We start from the raw sequence: 17,531 nt of genomic DNA, 5'->3' as shown, positions 1-17,531 counted from the left end.
TCTAACCCTATCCATCCAGTTAATGGAAACTCTAACCATCCAGTTAATGTAAACTCTAATCATCCAGTTAATGTAAAGTATAACCATCCATTTAATGTAAACTCTAACCATCCAGTTTATGTAAACTCTAACCATCCAATTAATGTAAACTCTAACCATCCAGTTAATGTAAACTCTAATCATCCAGTTAATGTAAACTCCAACCATCCGGTTAATGTAAACTCTAACCATCCATTTCATGTAAACTCTAACCCTAACCCTCCAGTTAATGTAAACTCTAACTCTAACCATCCAGTTAATGTAAACTCTAACCATGCGGTTAATATAAACTCTAACCATCCATTTAATGTAAACTCTAACCATCCAGTTAATGTAAACTCTAACCATCCAGTTAATATAAACTCTAACCATCCAGTTAATGTAAACTCTAATCATCCAGTTAATGTAAAGTATAACCATCCATTTAATGTAAACTCTAACCATCCAGTTTATGTAAACTCTAACCATCCAGTTAATGTAAACTCTAACCCTAGCCACCTAGTTAATGTAAACACTAACACTAACCATCCATTTAATGTAAACTCTAATCATCCAGTTAATGTAAACTCCAACCATCCGGTTAATGTAAACTCTAACCATCCATTTCATGTAAACTCTAACCCTAACCCTCCAGTTAATGTAAACTCTAACTCTAACCATCCAGTTAATGTAAACTCTAACCATGCGGTTAATATAAACTCTAACCATCCATTTAATGTAAACTCTAACCATCCAGTTAATGTAAACTCTAACCATCCAGTTAATATAAACTCTAACCATCCAGTTAATATAAACTCTAACCCTCCAGTTAATGTAAACTCTAACCATCCAGTTAATATAAACTCTAACCATCCAGTTAATATAAACTCTAACCCTCCAGTTAATGTAAACTCTAACCATCCAGTTAATATAAACTCTAACCCTCCAGTTAATGTAAACTCTAACCATCCAGTTAATGTAAACTCTAACCCTCCAGTTAATATAAACTCTAACCATCCAGTTAATATAAACTCTAACCCTCCAGTTAATGTAAACTCTAACCATCCAGTTAATATAAACTCTAACCATCCAGTTAATATAAACTCTAACCCTCCAGTTAATGTAAACTCTTGTGAACACTTCCGGCGCCGACAGAGATGGCCGCCTCGCTTTGCGTTCCTAGGAAACTATGCAGTTTTTTTTTTTTTTTTTTACGTGTTATTTCTTACATTAGTACCCCAGGTCATCTTAGGTTTCATTACATACAGTCGAGAAGAACTACTGAATATAAGATCAGCGTCAACTCACCATTAGTACGACCAAGAATATGTTTTTCGCGACGCGGATCCTGTGTTCTGCCTTACAAACAGGACAACGGAGTGGATTCCATGCAGCGACCCAAAAAAACGACTCCGAAAAAGAGGGAAACGAGGCGGTCTTCTGGTCAGACTCTGGAGACGGGCACACCGTGCACCACTCCCTAGCATTCTTCTTGCCAATGTCCAGTCTCTTGACAACAAGGTTGATGAAATCCGAGCAAGGGTAACATTCCAGAGGGACATCAGAGACTGTAACGTTCTTTGCTTCACGGAAACATGGCTCACTGGAGAGACGCTATCCGAGGCGGTGCAGCCAGCGGGTTTCTCCACGCATCGCGCCGACAGAAACAAACATCTTTCTGGTAAGAAGAGGGGCGGGGGCGTATGCCTTATGACTAACGTGACATGGTGTGATGAAAGAAACATACAGGAACTCAAATCCTTCTGTTCACCTGATTTAGAATTCCTCACAATCAAATGTAGACCGCATTATCTACCAAGAGAATTCTCTTCGATTATAATCACAGCCGTATATATCCCCCCCAAGCAGACACATCGATGGCTCTGAACGAACTTTATTTAACTCTCTGCAAACTGGAAACGATTTATCCGGAGGCTGCATTCATTGTAGCTGGGGATTTTAACAAGGCTAATCTGAAAACAAGACTCCCTAAATTTTAGCAGCATATCGATTGCGCAACCAGGGGTGTAAAGACCTTGGATCATTGTTACTCTAACTTCCGCGACGCATATAAGGCCCTGCCCCCCCCCCCTTTCGGAAAAGCTGACCACGACTCCATTTTGTTGATCCCTGCCTACAGACAGAAACTAAAACAAGAGGCTCCCATGCTGAGGTCTGTTCAACGCTGGTCTGACCAAGCTGACTCCACACTCCAAGACTGCTTCCATCACGTGGACTGGGAGATGTTTCGTATTGCGTCAGATAACAACATTGACGAATACGCTGATTCGGTGTGCGAGTTCATTAGAACATGCGTTGAAGATGTCGTTCCCATAGCAACGATTAAAACATTCCCTAACCAGAAACCGTGGATTGATGGCAGCATTCGTGTGAAACTGAAAGCGCGAACCACTGCTTTTAATCAGGGCAAGGTGTCTGGTAACATGACTGAATACAAACAGTGCAGCTATTCCCTCCGCAAGGCTATTAAACAAGCTAAGCGTCAGTACAGAGACAAAGTAGAATCTCGATTCAACGGCTCAGACACAAGAGGCATGTGGCAGGGTCTACAGTCAATCACGGACTACAGGAAGAAATCCAGCCCAGTCACGGACCAGGATGTCTTGCTCCCAGGCAGACTAAATAACTTTTTTGCCCGCTTTGAGGACAATACAGTGCCACTGACACGGCCTGCAATGGAAACATGCGGTCTCTCCTTCACTGCAGCCAAGGTGAGTAAGACATTTAAACATGTTAACCCTCGCAAGGCTGCAGGCCCAGACGGCATCCCCAGCCGCGCCCTCAGAGCATGCGCAGACCAGCTGGCCGGTGTGTTTACGGACATATTCAATCAATCCCTATACCAGTCTGCTGTTCCCACATGCTTCAAGAGGGCCACCATTGTTCCTGTTCCCAAGAAAGCTAAGGTAACTGAGCTAAACGACTACCGCCCCGTAGCACTCACATCCGTCATCATGAAGTGCTTTGAGAGACTAGTCAAGGACCATATCACCTCCACCCTACCTGACACCCTAGACCCACTCCAATTTGCTTACCGCCCAAATAGGTCCACAGACGATGCAATCTCAACCACACTGCACACTGCCCTAACCCATCTGGACAAGCGGAATACCTATGTGAGAATGCTGTTCATCGACTACAGCTCGGCATTCAACACCATAGTACCCTCCAAGCTCGTCATCAAGCTCGAGACCCTGGGTCTCGACCCCGCCCTGTGCAACTGGGTACTGGACTTCCTGACGGGCCGCCCCAGGTGGTGAGGGAAGGCAACAACATCTCCTCCCCGCTGATCCTCAACACTGGGGCCCCACAAGGGTGCGTTCTGAGCCCTCTCCTGTACTCCCTGTTCACCCACGACTGCGTGGCCACGCACGCCTCCAACTCAATCATCAAGTTTGCGGATGACACAACAGTGGTAGGCTTGATTACCAACAACGACGAGACGGCCTACAGGGAGGAGGTGAGGGCCCTCGGAGTGTGGTGTCAGGAAAATAACCTCACACTCAACGTCAACAAAACTAAGGAGATGATTGTGGACTTCAGGAAACAGCAGAGGGAACACCCCCCCATCCACATCGATGGAACAGTAGTGGAGAGGGTAGCAAGTTTTACGTTCCTCGGCATACACATCACAGACAAACTGAATTGGTCCACTCACACAGACAGCATCGTGAAAAAGGCGCAGCAGCGCCTCTTCAACCTCAGGAGGCTGAAGAAATTCGGCTTGTCACCAAAAGCACTCACAAACTTCTACAGATGCACAATCGAGAGCATCCTGGCGGGCTGTATCACCGCCTGGTACGGCAACTGCTTCGCCCTCAACCGTAAGGCTCTCCAGAGGGTAGTGAGGTCTGCACAACGCATCACCCGGGGCAAACTACCTGCCCTCCAGGACACCTACACCACCCGATGTTACAGGAAGGCCATAAAGATCATCAAGGACATCAACCACCCGAGCCACTGCCTGTTCACCCCACTATCATCCAGAAGGCGAGGTCAGTACAGGTGCATCAAAGCTGGGACCGAGAGACTGAAAAACAGCTTCTATCTCAAGGCCATCAGACTGTTAAACAGCCACCACTAACATTGAGTGGCTGCTGCCAACACACTGACACTGACACTGACTCAACTCCAGCCACTTTAATAATGGGAATTGATGGGAAATGATGTAAATATATCACTAGCCACTTTAAACAATGCTACCTTATATAATGTTTACATACCCTACATTATTCATCTCATATGCATACGTATATACTGTACTCTATATCATCGACTGCATCCTTATGTAATACATGTATCACTAGCCACTTTAACTATGCCACTTTGTTTACATACTCATCTCATATGTATATACTGTACTCGATATCAGCTACTGTATCTTGCCTATGCTGCTCTGTACCATCACTCATTCATATATCCTTATGTACATATTCTTTATCCCCTTACACTGTGTATAAGACAGTAGTTTTGGAATTGTTAGTTAGATTACTTGTTGGTTATTACAGCATTGTCGGAACTAGAAGCACAAGCATTTCGCTACACTCGCATTAACATCTGCTAACCATGTGTATGTGACAAATAAAATTTGATTTGATTTGATGTAAACTCTAACTCTAACCATCCATTTAATATAAACTCTAACCCTAACCATCCATTTAATATAAACTCTAACCCTAACCATCCAGTTAATGTAAACTCTAACCATCCAGTTAATGTAAACTCTAACCATCCAGTTAATATAAACTCTAACCATCCAGTTAATATAAACTCTAACCATCCAGTTAATGTAAACTCTAACCATCCAGTTAATATAAACTCTAACCATCCAGTTAATATAAACTCTAACCATCCAGTTAATGTAAACTCTAACCATCCAGCTAATGTAAACTCTAATCTAACCATCCAGTTAATGTAAACTCTAACCCTAATTAGCATGCTGACCCTGACTAACATGATGACCCTGACTAGCATGCTGATCCTGACCCTAACTAGCATGATGACCCTGATCCTAACTACCATGAAGAACCTGACCTTAACTAGTATGATGACCCTGACCCCAGGGGCACACATTGTGTAGTGAAATGTGTGAATGTATTGTAATTTTTTGCTGGACCCTAGGAAGAGTAGCTGCTGCCTTGCCAGAAGCAAATGGGGATCCATAGTAAATACAAATACATTATGACCCTGACTAGCATGCTGACACAGTTCAGGAGTTTCCATGATTGAGTCTTTGAATGAAGAGATTAAAGTAAAACTGTCCAGTTTGACCCTGACCAGAAGTTATCAGGATACAACAACAGTTTAATCTGATCCTGACCAGGAGGTATCAGGATACAACAACAGTTTAATCTGACCCTGACCAGGAGTTATCAGGATACAACAACAGTTTATTCTGACTTTAACTCTCTTGTCTCTAAACAGGACTCCATGACATGCTGTTTGGAATGTGAGTAAGGAGTCACACAGGCCATGTGTAAAACATGAGTATACATTATTTGTGTATGTAACACAGGTGTGTGTATATATATATATATAATGTGGGTATCATGTGTATTTTGTGTGTGTGTATATACAGTTGAAGTCGGAAGTTTACTTACACTTGAGTCATTAAAACTTGTATTTCAACCACTCCACTAATTTCTTGTTAACAAACTATAGTTTTGGTAAGTCGGTTAGGACATCTAATTTGTGTGTGACACAAGTCATTTTTATTTTATTTATTTTTTACCTTTATTTAACTAGGCAAGCCAGTCAACTAGGCAAAACAAATTCTTATTTTCAATGATGGCCTAGGAACAGTGGGTTAACTGCCTTGTTCAGGGGTAGAACGACAGATTTGTACCTTGTCAGCTCGGGGATTCGAACTTGCAACCTTTCGGTTACTAGTCCAACGCTCTAACCACTAAGCAACCCTGCAGCCCCCAAGTTGAATGTGCCTTTAAACTGATTGGAAAATTCCAGAAAATTATGTCATGGCTTTAGAAGCTTCTGATAGGCTAATTGACATCATTTGAGTCAATCGGAGGTGTACCTGTGGATGTAATTCAAGGACTCCCTTAAAACTCAGTGCCTCTTTGCTTGACATCATGGGAAAATCAAAAGAAATCAGCCAAGACCTCAGAATTGTTTTTTGTATACTTCCACAAGTTTGTTTAATCCTTGGGAGCAATTTCCAAATGCCTGAAGGTACCACGTTCATCTGTACAAACAATAGTACGCAAGTATAAACACCATGGGACCACGCAGCCTTCATACTGCTCAGGAAGGAGACGCGTTCTGTCTCCTAGAGATGACTACTTTGGCTACTTTGGTGCGAAAAGTGCGAAAAATCCCAGAACAACAGCAAAGGATCTTGTGAAGATGCTGGAGATGCTGAAATGTCCTCTGGTCTGATGAAACAAAAATAGAACTGTTTGGCCATAATGACCATCGTTATGTTTGGAGGAAAAAGGGGGAGTCTTGCAAGCTGAAGAACACCATCCCAACCATGAAGCACGGGGGTGGCAGAATCATGTTGTGGGGGTGCTTTGCTGCAGGTTGGACTGGTGCACTTCACAAAATAGACAAAGACATGAGAAAGGAAAATTATGTGGATTTATTGAAGCAACATCTCAAGACATCAGTCAGGAAGTTAAAGCTTGGTCACAAATAGGTCTTCCAAATGAACAATGACCCCAAGCATACTTCCAAGGTTGTGGCAAAATGGCTGAAGGACAACCAAGTCAAGGTATTGGAGTGGCCATCACAAAGCCCTGACCTCAATCCCATAGAAAATGTGGGCAGAACTGAAAAAGCATGTGCAAGCAAGGAGGCCTACAAACCTGACTCAGTTACACCAGCTCTGTCAGGAGGAATCGGCCAAAATTCACCCAACTTCTTGTGGAAAGGAGGGAAGGCTACCTGAAACGTTTGACCCAAGTTAAACAATTTAAAGGCAATGCTACCAAATACTAATTGAGTGTATATAGACTTCTGACCCACTAGGAATGTGATTAATTCGCTCTACTATTATTCTGACATTTCACATTCTTAAAATAAAGTGGTGATCCTAACTGACCTAAGACAGGGAATTTTTACTAGGATTAAATGTCAGGAACTGTAAAACACGGAGTTCAAATGTATTTGGCAAAGTTGTATGTAAACTTCCGACTTATATATATATATATATACAGTGTATATAATATGTGTGTGAAGAAGTTTGGAACCACCAACCCTCTTCTTTGAGCTGGCTGCCCGACCAAACTGAGCAATTTGGGGAGAAGGGCCTTGGTCAGGGAGGTGACTAAGAACCTGATAGTCTCTCTGACAGAGTTCCTCTGTTGAGATGGGAGAACCTTCCAGAAGGACAGCCATCTCTGCAGCACTCCACCAATCCCAATCAGGCCTTTATAGTACAATGGCCAGACGGAAGCCACTCCTCAGTTAAAGTCACCTGACAGTCTGCTTTGAGTTTGCCAAAAGGCACCTAAAGGACTCTCAGACCATGAGAAACATGTGGTCTGATGAAACCAATTTTTTGCTCTTTGGCTGGAGATAACCTGGCACCATCCCTACTGTGAAGCATGATGGTGGCAGCATCATGCTATGGGGATGTGTTTCAGCAGCATGGACTAGGAGACTAGTCAGGATCGAGGGAAAGATGACGGAGCAAAGTACAGAGATCCTTGATGAAAACCTGCTCCAGAGCGGAGCGAAGGTTCACCTTCCAACAGGATAAAGACCCTAAGCACACGACAACGCAAGACAACGCAGGAGTGGCTTCGGGACAAGTCGCAATGTCCTTGAGTGACACAGCCAGAGCCCGGACTTGAACCCAAACGAACATCTCTGGGGAGACCTGAGAATAGCTGTGCAACGACGCTCCCCATCCACCCTGACAGATCTTGAGAGGATCTGCAGAGAATGGGAGAAACTCCCCGAATACAGGTGTAACAAGCTTGTAACGTCATACCCAAGAAGATTCAAGGCTGTAATCGCTACCAAAGGTGCTTCAACAACATTCTGAGAAAATGATCAGAATACTAAATGTGATATCAGTTTCTAATTTTTAGTACATTTGCAAAAATGTCTAAAAATCTGTTTTTGCTTTGTCATTGTAGAATAATGTGTGTAGATTGATGAGGAAAAACATTTAATACATTTTAGAATACCGCTGTAACGTAACAATGTAGAAAAAGGTCTGAATACTTTCCAAATGCACTGTGTGTGTGTGTGTATATATATATATATATATATATATATATATATATATATATATATATATATAATATGTGTCTGTGTGTATAAAAACCCAACAAAAAAAAGAAACGTCCTCTCACTGTCAATTGCGCTTATTTTCAGCAAATTTAACATGTGGAAATATTTGTATGAACATAAGATTCAACAACTGAGACATAAACTGAACAAGTTCCACAGACATGGAATAATGTGTCCCTGAACAAAGGGGGGGTCAAAATCAAAAGAAACAGTCAGTATCTGCAGTGCCTCTCCTCCTCGTGGACTGCACCAGAATTGCCAGTTCTTGCTGTGAGATGCTACCCCACTCTTCCACCAAGGCATCTGCAAGTTCCCGGACATTTCTGGGGGGAATGGCCCTAGCCCTCGCCCTCCGATCCAACAGGTCCCAGACATGCGCAATGGGATTGAGATCCGGGCTCTTCGCTGGCCATAGCAGAACACTGACATTCCTGTCTTGTAGGAAATCACGCACAGAACAAGCAGTATGGCTGGTGGCATTGTCACGCTGGAGGGTCATGTCAGGATGAGCCTGCAGGAAGGGTACCACATGAGGGAGGAGGATGTCTTCCCTGTAACACACAGCTTTGAGATTGCCTGCAATGACAAGTTCAATCCGATGATTCTGTAACACACCGCCCTAGACCATGACGGACCCTCCACCTCCAAATCGATCCCGCTCCAGAGTACAGGCCTCGGTGTAACGATCATTACTTCGACGATTAAAAAGAATTCGACCATCACCCCTGGTGAGACAAAACTGCGACTTGTCAGTGAAGAGCACGTTTTGCCAGTCCTGTCTGGTCCAGCGACGGTGGGTTTATGCCCATAGGTAACGTTGTTGCCGGTGATGTCTGGTGAGGACCTGTCTCACAACAGGCCTACAAGCCCTCAGTCCAGCCTCTCTCAGCCTATTGTGGACAGACTGAGCACTGATGGAGGAATTGTGCGTTCCTGGTGTAACCTGGGCAGTTGTTGTTGCCATCCTGTACCTGTCCCGCAGTTGTGATGTTCAGATGTACCGATCCTGTGCAGGTGTTGTAACACGTGGTCTGCCACTGCGAGGATGATCAGCTGTCCGTCCTGTCTCCCTGTAGCGCTGTCTTACGCGTCTCACAGTACGGACATTGCAATTTATAGCCCTGGCCACATCTGCAGTCCTCATGCCTCCTTGCAGCATGGCTAAGGCACATTCACGCAGATGAGCAGGAACCTTGGGCATCTTTCTTCTGGTATTTTTCAGTCAGTAGAAAGGCCTCTTTAGTGTCCTAAGTTTTCATAACTGTGACCTTAATTGCCTACTGTCTGTAAGCTGTTCCACAGGTGCATGTTCATTAATTGTTTATTAATTATTAATGGTTTATGGTTTATGGCTCATTGATCAATCATGGGAAACAGTGTTTAAACCCTTTACAATGAAGATATTTGATATGTATAAGTTATTTGGATTTTTACAAATTATCTTTGAAAAGACAGGGTTGTGTTTTTTTTTGCTGAGTTTATATATATATAATGTATGTATAATGTGTATATAATATGTGTATATATATATATATATATATATATATATATATATATATATATATATAATGTGTGCGTATGTAGGCAGCATAGCCGGTCCAGGGAGAACATCAACCTCCCTGATGATGAGGTGATGGGAGGAGTTGACGGAGAGGGAGGAGCTACAGAACATTGCCCCTCCCCTAGCCCAGGTAACCTAATGTCTCATTAACATAATGAGACAATCTCCCACCAGGCCTATGTCATTTTTATTTTACTAGGCAAGTCAGTTAAGAACAAATTCTTATTTTCAATGACAGCTTAGGAACAGTGGGTTAACTGCCTGTTCAGGGGAAGAACGACAGATTTGTACCTTGTCAGGTCGGGGATTTGAACTCGCAAAGCTCTAACCACTAGGCTACCCTGCAGCCCCAAAGTAGTAATCGCTCCGTGATTGGTTGCCACAATTCTATAATATTTGTCTAATTTCAGTTTGAGACAGAACAAAACAAGTGTAGAATATTTACATTGTAGTCATTTAGCAGATGCTCTAATCCAGAGCATATCATTGTATACCCAAACCGCTGTGAAATATCTTTTCAATAACCTAAAATATTGTGTTTGAAGCTGATGTGTCAAACACAAACTAAGATCTACCTCTTCTTCGAACTGCTTACAATGAGAATGACAGATCTATAACTAACATTTCTATGTGAATTTTGGTCACTTAATAACCCAAAAAGTTATATTCTGGAAGTTACATACTGGGTTTGGAGTTCGTTATAACCAATTTATTGATGTGATTATGATAGGCTATATATATATTGGGCACATCTCTTTAACACGTTAATAAATCCAATCAGTTCTATGATAAATGAATCTTCTGTTCTCTAGGTCCATCCATGTCCTCTCCTAGGGCTGCCTCCCCCGTCTCCCCTCCTCTACCCGCTGAGGACAACGAACCTGTCAACGTCACCATCACTGTCATGGCAACAGGCTGAAGATTTCACACATACTGGATAATGCTGTGTTCATAACAAGTGGGAAACTTGGCAAATACAATGTATTAAAAGTACAGCTATCATGCTCAAAAACATTATACTATACTAATAGTTCATTTTTCATGAATAATCTTTTGCTGTTGCATTTAACTTCCAAAAATGCTGTTATCAAGGTAAATTTCCTTAGTATGTGATGTCAGAGTTCAGCATGTGGGAGAAGTCGAAGCTCAGAGATGATAGACGAGTTTCCCACTAGTAATTACCAGTTGGAAGGGCGTGCAAGTGTATTTTTCCAATGCTGGTATGCTGGTATTTACAAATATAGGAGATGGTGTGAATGCAGCCTAAGCACCTGTCTATTCTGCCTTCCAGGTTGAAATAAAGTACAGTTCTTACCACAAATCATTTTATTTGATACAAAATAATGGTTACACACCAACTCGAGAGAGACAGACCTATACCGAGAGAGACATACCTATACCGAGAGAGACATACCTATACCGAGAGAGAGAGACCTTTACCGAGACATTTCCTGAATTGATGTGATAATAATAAAGTACAGAAACATTCATAACATTGTGCACCACCATCTTTTTAAATTCTCATTTAAACTACTAGTTTGATGGTTGCAGTTATCAATTGTCCCATTGACAATCACCCATATTAACACACTTCTTTCATTTCAAACTTGACATTTCTCTAGTAAAGGCTACTTATCATAATGAATCAATTCAACTAAATGCCTGTGATTAGTGATCAGTATGGTCAGTGAGGATCATTTGTTTATGGTCCCAGCTGTAGCAGCTACTGCAACTACACACACCATACGTGTTACTATCCTTGTGGGGACCTGAAATGTATTTCATTCAAAATCCTTTTCCCTAGACCATTTTAAGCTATCCTCACAGGGACCTGGGAAATGTCCCCGTGAATGAGAATTATCCTGGTGGGGAATTTTGGGGATTTCCGGTACGTATGAGGATAGTAAAACACGCGCCTGATGTCTTCTGGTGTGTGTGTTCCATGACGTAGATGGCAACTGATCATGTGACAGGAAGTGGTATTCTCTGGGTACTGATGATGTCACTTAGCTTCTGTTTGATCTTCAGGAAGAGACGCTTAAACTCCAGACCATCGCCCTGTAACACACACACACTATCAGTATCCATGAAGTGATGCAGGATACTGCAAAGATCGGCAGATATAGTCAGAGTACATTCACAGTTGTATTACACACACGTCCGTATCCCCTACCTTGGATAGTCTGAAGTCCAGTAAAACTCTCTCGTCCAGCTCCATCAGATGAACCTTAAATATCAACTTATTGTTCCGTCTATCCAGAGTACTGACTGTTACCTGGGAAAAAAGACACGCAACAAGGGTTAAAGGGGTGTGCACCTGGTTTGATAAGATGTGTGTGACTGGTGGGATATGAACTAGGGCGGGGACACATGGCCGACATGTCATATACCTGGTGGGATATGAACTAGGGCGGGGCCACATGTCATATACCTGGTGGGATATGAACTAGGGCGGGGCCACATGTCATATACCTGGTGGATTATGAACTAGGGCGGGGCCACATGTCATATACCTGGTGAGATATGAACTAGGGCGGGGCCACATGTCATATACCTGGTGGGATATGAACTAGGGCGGGGCCACATGTCATATACCTGGTGGGATATGAACTAGGGCAGGGCCAGATGGCCGACATGTCATATAACTTGTGGGCGGGACCACATCAAATCAAATTTTATTTGTCACATACACGAACAAGTAATCTAACTAACAATTCCAAAAAAAAACTACTGTCTTATACACAGTGTAAGGGGATAAAGAATATGTACATAAGGATATATGAATGAGTGATGGTACAGAGCAGCATAGGCAAGATACAGTAGATGATATCGAGTACAGTATATACATATGAGATGAGTATGTAAACCAAGTGGCATAGTTAAAGTGGCTAGTGATACATGTATTACATAAGGATGCAGTCGATGATATAGAGTACAGTATCTACGTATGCATATGAGATGAATAATGTAGGGTAAGTAACATTATATAAGGTAGCATTGTTTAAAGTGGCTAGTGATATATTTACATCATTTCCCATCAATTCCCATGATTAAAGTGGCTGGAGTAGAGTCAGTGTCATTGACAGTGTGTTGGCAGTAGCCACTCAATGTTAGTGGTGGCTGTTTAACAGTCTGATGGCCTTGAGATAGAAGCTGTTTTTCAGTCTCTCGGTCCCAGCTTTGATGCACCTGTACTGACCTCGCCTTCTGGATGACAGCGGGGTGAACAGGCAGTGGCTCGGGTGGTTGATGTCCTTGATGATCTTTATGGCCTTCCTGTAGCATCGGGTGGTGTAAGTGTCCTGGAGGGCAGGTAGTTTGCCCCCGGTGATGCGTTGTGCAGACCTCACTACCCTCTGGAGAGCCTTACGGTTGAGGGCGGTGCAGTTGCCATACCAGGCGGTGATACAGCCCGCCAGGATGCTCTCGATTGTGCATCTGTAGAAGTTTGTGAGTGCTTTTGGTGACAAGCCGAATTTCTTCAGCCTCCTGAGGTTGAAGAGGCGCTGCTGCGCCTTCCTCACGATGCTGTCTGTGTGAGTGGACCAATTCAGTTTGTCTGTGATGTGTATGCCGAGGAACTTAAAACTTGCTACCCTCTCCACTACTGTTCCATCGATGTGGATGGGGGTGTTCCCTCTGCTGTTTCCTGAAGTCCACAATCATCTCCTTAGTTTTGTTGACGTTGAGTGTGAGGTTATTTTCCTGACACCACACTCCGAGGGCCCTCACCTCCTCCCTGTAGGCCGTCTCGTCGTTGTTGGTAATCAAGCCTACCACTGTTGTGTCGTCCACAAACTTGATGATTGAGTTGGAGGCGTGCGTGGCCACACAGTCGTGGGTGAACAGGGAGTACAGGAGAGGGCTCAGAACGCACCCTTGTGGGGCCCCAGTGTTGAGGATCAGCGGGGAGGAGATGTTGTTGCCTACCCTCACCACCTGGGGGCGGCCCGTCAGGAAGTCCAGTACCCAGTTGCACAGGGCGGGGTCGAGACCCAGGGTCTCGAGCTTGATGACGAGCTTGGAGGGTACTATGGTGTTGAATGCCGAGCTGTAGTCGATGAACAGCATTCTCACATAGGTATTCCTCTTGTCCAGATGGGTTAGGGCAGTGTGCAGTGTGGTTGAGATTGCATCGTCTGTGGACCTATTTGGGCGGTAAGCAAATTGGAGTGGGTCAAGGGTGTCAGGTAGGGTGGAGGTGATATGGTCCTTGACTAGTCTCTCAAAGCACTTCATGATGACGGATGTGAGTGCTACGGGCGGTAGTCGTTTAGCTCAGTTACCTTAGCTTTCTTGGGAACAGGAACAATGGTGGCCCTCTTGAAGCATGTGGGAACAGCAGACTGGTATAGGGATTGGTTGAATATGTCCGTAAACACACCGGCCAGCTGGTCTGCGCATGCTCTGAGGGCGCGGCTGGGGATGCCGTCTGGGCCTGCAGCCTTGCGAGGGTTAACACGTTTAAATGTCTTACTCACTTCGGCTGCAGTGAAGGAGAGACCGCATGTTTCCGTTGCAGGCCGTGTCAGTGGCACTGTATTGTCCTCAAAGCGGGCAAAAAAGTTATTTAGTCTGCCTGGGAGCAAGACATCCTGGTCCGTGACTGGGCTGGGTTTCTTCCTGTAGTCCGTGATTGACTGTAGACCCTGCCACATGCCTCTTGTGTCTGAGCCGTTGAATTGAGATTCTACTTTGTCTCTGTACTGGCGCTTAGCTTGTTTGATAGCCTTGCGGAGGGAATAGCTGCACTGTTTGTATTCAGTCATGTTACCAGACACCTTGCCCTGATTAAAAGCAGTGGTTCGCGCCTTCAGTTCCACACGAATGCTGCCATCAATCCACGGTTTCTGGTTAGGGAATGTTTTAATCGTTGCTATGGGAACGACATCTTCAACGCACGTTCTAATGAACTCGCACACCGAATCAGCGTATTCGTCAATGTTGTTGTCTGACGCAATACGAAACATCTCCCAGTCCACGTGATGGAAGCAGTCTTGGAGTGTGGAGTCAGCTTGGTCGGACCAGCGTTGGACAGACCTCAGCGTGGGAGCTTCTTGTTTTAGTTTCTGTCTGTAGGCAGGGATCAACAAAATGGAGTCGTGCTCAGCTTTTCCGAAAGGGGGGCGGGGCAGGGCCTTATATGCGTCGCGGAAGTTAGAGTAACAATGATCCAGGGTCTTTCCACCCCTGGTTGCGCAATCGATATGCTGATAAAATTTAGGGAGTCTTGTTTTCAGATTAGCCTTGTTAAAATCCCCAGCTACAATGAATGCAGCCTCCGGATAAATCGTTTCCAGTTTGCAGAGTTAAATAAAGTTCGTTCAGAGCCATCGATGTGTCTGCTTGGGGGGGGATATAAACGGCTGTGATTATAATCGAAGAGAATTCTCTTGGTAGATAATGCGGTCTACATTTGATTGTGAGGAATTCTAAATCAGGTGAACAGAAGGATTTGAGTTCCTGTATGTTTCTTTCATCACACCATGTCACGTTGGGCATAAGGCATACGCCCCCGCCCCTCTTCTTACCAGAAAGATGTTCGTTTCTGTCGGCGCGATGCGTGGAGAAACCCGCTGGCTGCACCGCTTCGGATTGCGTCTCTCCAGTTAGCCATGTTTCCGTGAAGCAGAGAACGTTACAGTCTCTGATGTCCCTCTGGAATGCTACCCTTGCTCGGATTTCATCAACCTTGTTGTCAAGAGACTGGACATTGGCAAGAAGAATGCTAGGGAGTGGTGCACGATGTGCCCGTCTCCGGAGTCTGACCAGAAGACCGCTTCGTTTCCCTCTTTTTCTGAGTCGTTTTTTGGGTCGCTGCATGGGAACCATTCCGTGGCACTGGTTGTAAGGCAGAACACAGGATCCGCATCGCGAAAAACATATTCTTGGTCGTACTGATGGTGAGTTGACGCTGATCTTATATTCAGTAGTTCTTCTCGGCTGTATGTAATGAAACCTAAGATGACCTGGGGTACTAGTGTAAGAAATAACACGTAAAAAAACAAAAAACTGCATAGTTTCCTAGGAACGCGAAGCGAGGCGGCCATCTCTGTCGGCGCCGGAAGTCCAAATGTCATATACCTGGTGGGATATGAACTAGGGCGGGGCCACATGGCCAACATGTCATTTAACATGCAACCAGAAAATGGTGGAGTGATTTCTGCATAATGCATCTTTAAATCACTGTCACAACATTTAGAATAATTTAGCTAGTTATTCTGCCTATTTAATGGAGTCATGCGAAAGCACATTAGGAAATATGTTTTCATTTATGGTAGACGCTCGGGAAAACTAAAAGTCAGGTCAGTTAAGGGACAATATCTTCCTTCAAAGACTCAAGACTCTTACTGACGGTTGCGGCTGCTTCGTGTGATGTTTTGTTGTCTCTACCTTCTTGCCCTTCATTCTGTTGTCTGTGCCCAATAATGCTTGTACCATGAGGTGTTGTTACCATGTTGTTGTCATGTTGTGTTGCTACCACGCTGTGTTGTCATGTGGTGATGCCTTGCTTTGTTGTGGTGTCTAGCTGGTTGTGATGTGTGTTTTGTCCTATATTTTTAATCCCAGCCCCAGCAAGAAGCCTTTTGGTAGGCCGTCATTGTAAATAAGAATTTGTTCTTAACCGACTTGCCTAGTTAAATAAAGATGAAATCAAATTTAAAAAACAAGCTTTGCGTACAATGTTGAATTGCCCTCACTGCTGCTCGATCAGCCTACTTTTCAGACCTGATTGAGAATAAAAAAAACAAACCAAAAAATGTATTTTTGACAGTCTCAACGCTAACTTAAAAGCAGCATTACCCAAGTGAGGATGGCCTTCACTTCAGCAGTGATGAATTCATGAACTTCTTTGACAAAAAGATCATGATCATTAGAAAGCAAATTACAGACTCCGCTTTGAATCTGCGTATTTCTCCAAAACTCAGTTGTCCTGATTCAGCACAGAACTGCCAGGACCTAGAATCAATGGTGACACTCAAGATTTTTTATCCAGTATTTCGACACATTTACAAAAATAGTCACGGCCTCTAAATCTTGCAGCTGCCTACTGGACCCTATTCCAACTAAACTACTGAAAGAGCTACTTCCTGTGCTTGGCCTTCCTATGTTGAACATAGGGAGGACCCCATTCAGTCGACTGGTCGATTGTTTAGGCTGTTGGTCGACCAAGATATCTTCAGTCGAGCAGTTGTATAAAGAAAATACAAAATAATTCATGGGGCACAAAACACTTCTGATTTGCACCTGTTTCAGTGGACTAATCCATTGTGGGGGCCACTGATTCAGTGAACATCAAGCCTCATGCAACGGCAAAATGTCGGACAGAGCAATTTCACAGATGCAGATGTTTTTAATATTTGCTATGCTGTAAAAGGCTTCACATGTTTTTCTTCATTAAAACAGCCTGGTATTACTTAGTGTTCACACTGTTCCAAACGGGGGAAAAAACATATCGTAATCTACCACCACCTGTTTGCACATATGCACGCTGCGCTTGCTCATGTAACTTCCTTTTTCTTGATCTCCTTCTAATTGTTATTACAATTATGATGATCATTAAAATAATTAGTAATGTCATTGTCATTAGTAGGTTCTGTATAGTAGCCTTGTATAACCACCATATCATTATCATTAACAAACCTCACTCAACGTCAACAAAAAACAAAGG

At 43.7% G+C, this 17,531-nt stretch overlaps 1 protein-coding gene across 1 annotated transcript in view; it reads right to left on the bottom strand.

Moving 5' to 3' along the window:
* Nucleotides 1-11,170: 11,170 nt before the first annotated feature.
* Nucleotides 11,171-17,531, bottom strand: part of chek1 (checkpoint kinase 1) — a 34,553-nt gene continuing 28,192 nt past the window's right edge. The window contains exons 12-13 of the mRNA XM_042311426.1: nt 12,033-12,134; nt 11,171-11,917 (exon numbers count right to left, since the gene is read on the bottom strand). Coding sequence (XP_042167360.1) covers nt 11,822-11,917; nt 12,033-12,134 — 198 coding nt within the window. The 3' untranslated portion in view covers nt 11,171-11,821. The remainder of the gene's footprint in view (nt 11,918-12,032; nt 12,135-17,531) is intronic.

The sequence above is a fragment of the Oncorhynchus tshawytscha genome, linkage group LG33 (genome assembly GCF_018296145.1).
Source record: "Oncorhynchus tshawytscha isolate Ot180627B linkage group LG33, Otsh_v2.0, whole genome shotgun sequence".
NCBI classification, from domain to species: domain Eukaryota; kingdom Metazoa; phylum Chordata; class Actinopteri; order Salmoniformes; family Salmonidae; genus Oncorhynchus; species Oncorhynchus tshawytscha.
The sequence above is the reverse complement of the archived record's forward strand: the minus strand, read 5'-3'. Positions and strand labels throughout refer to the sequence as shown.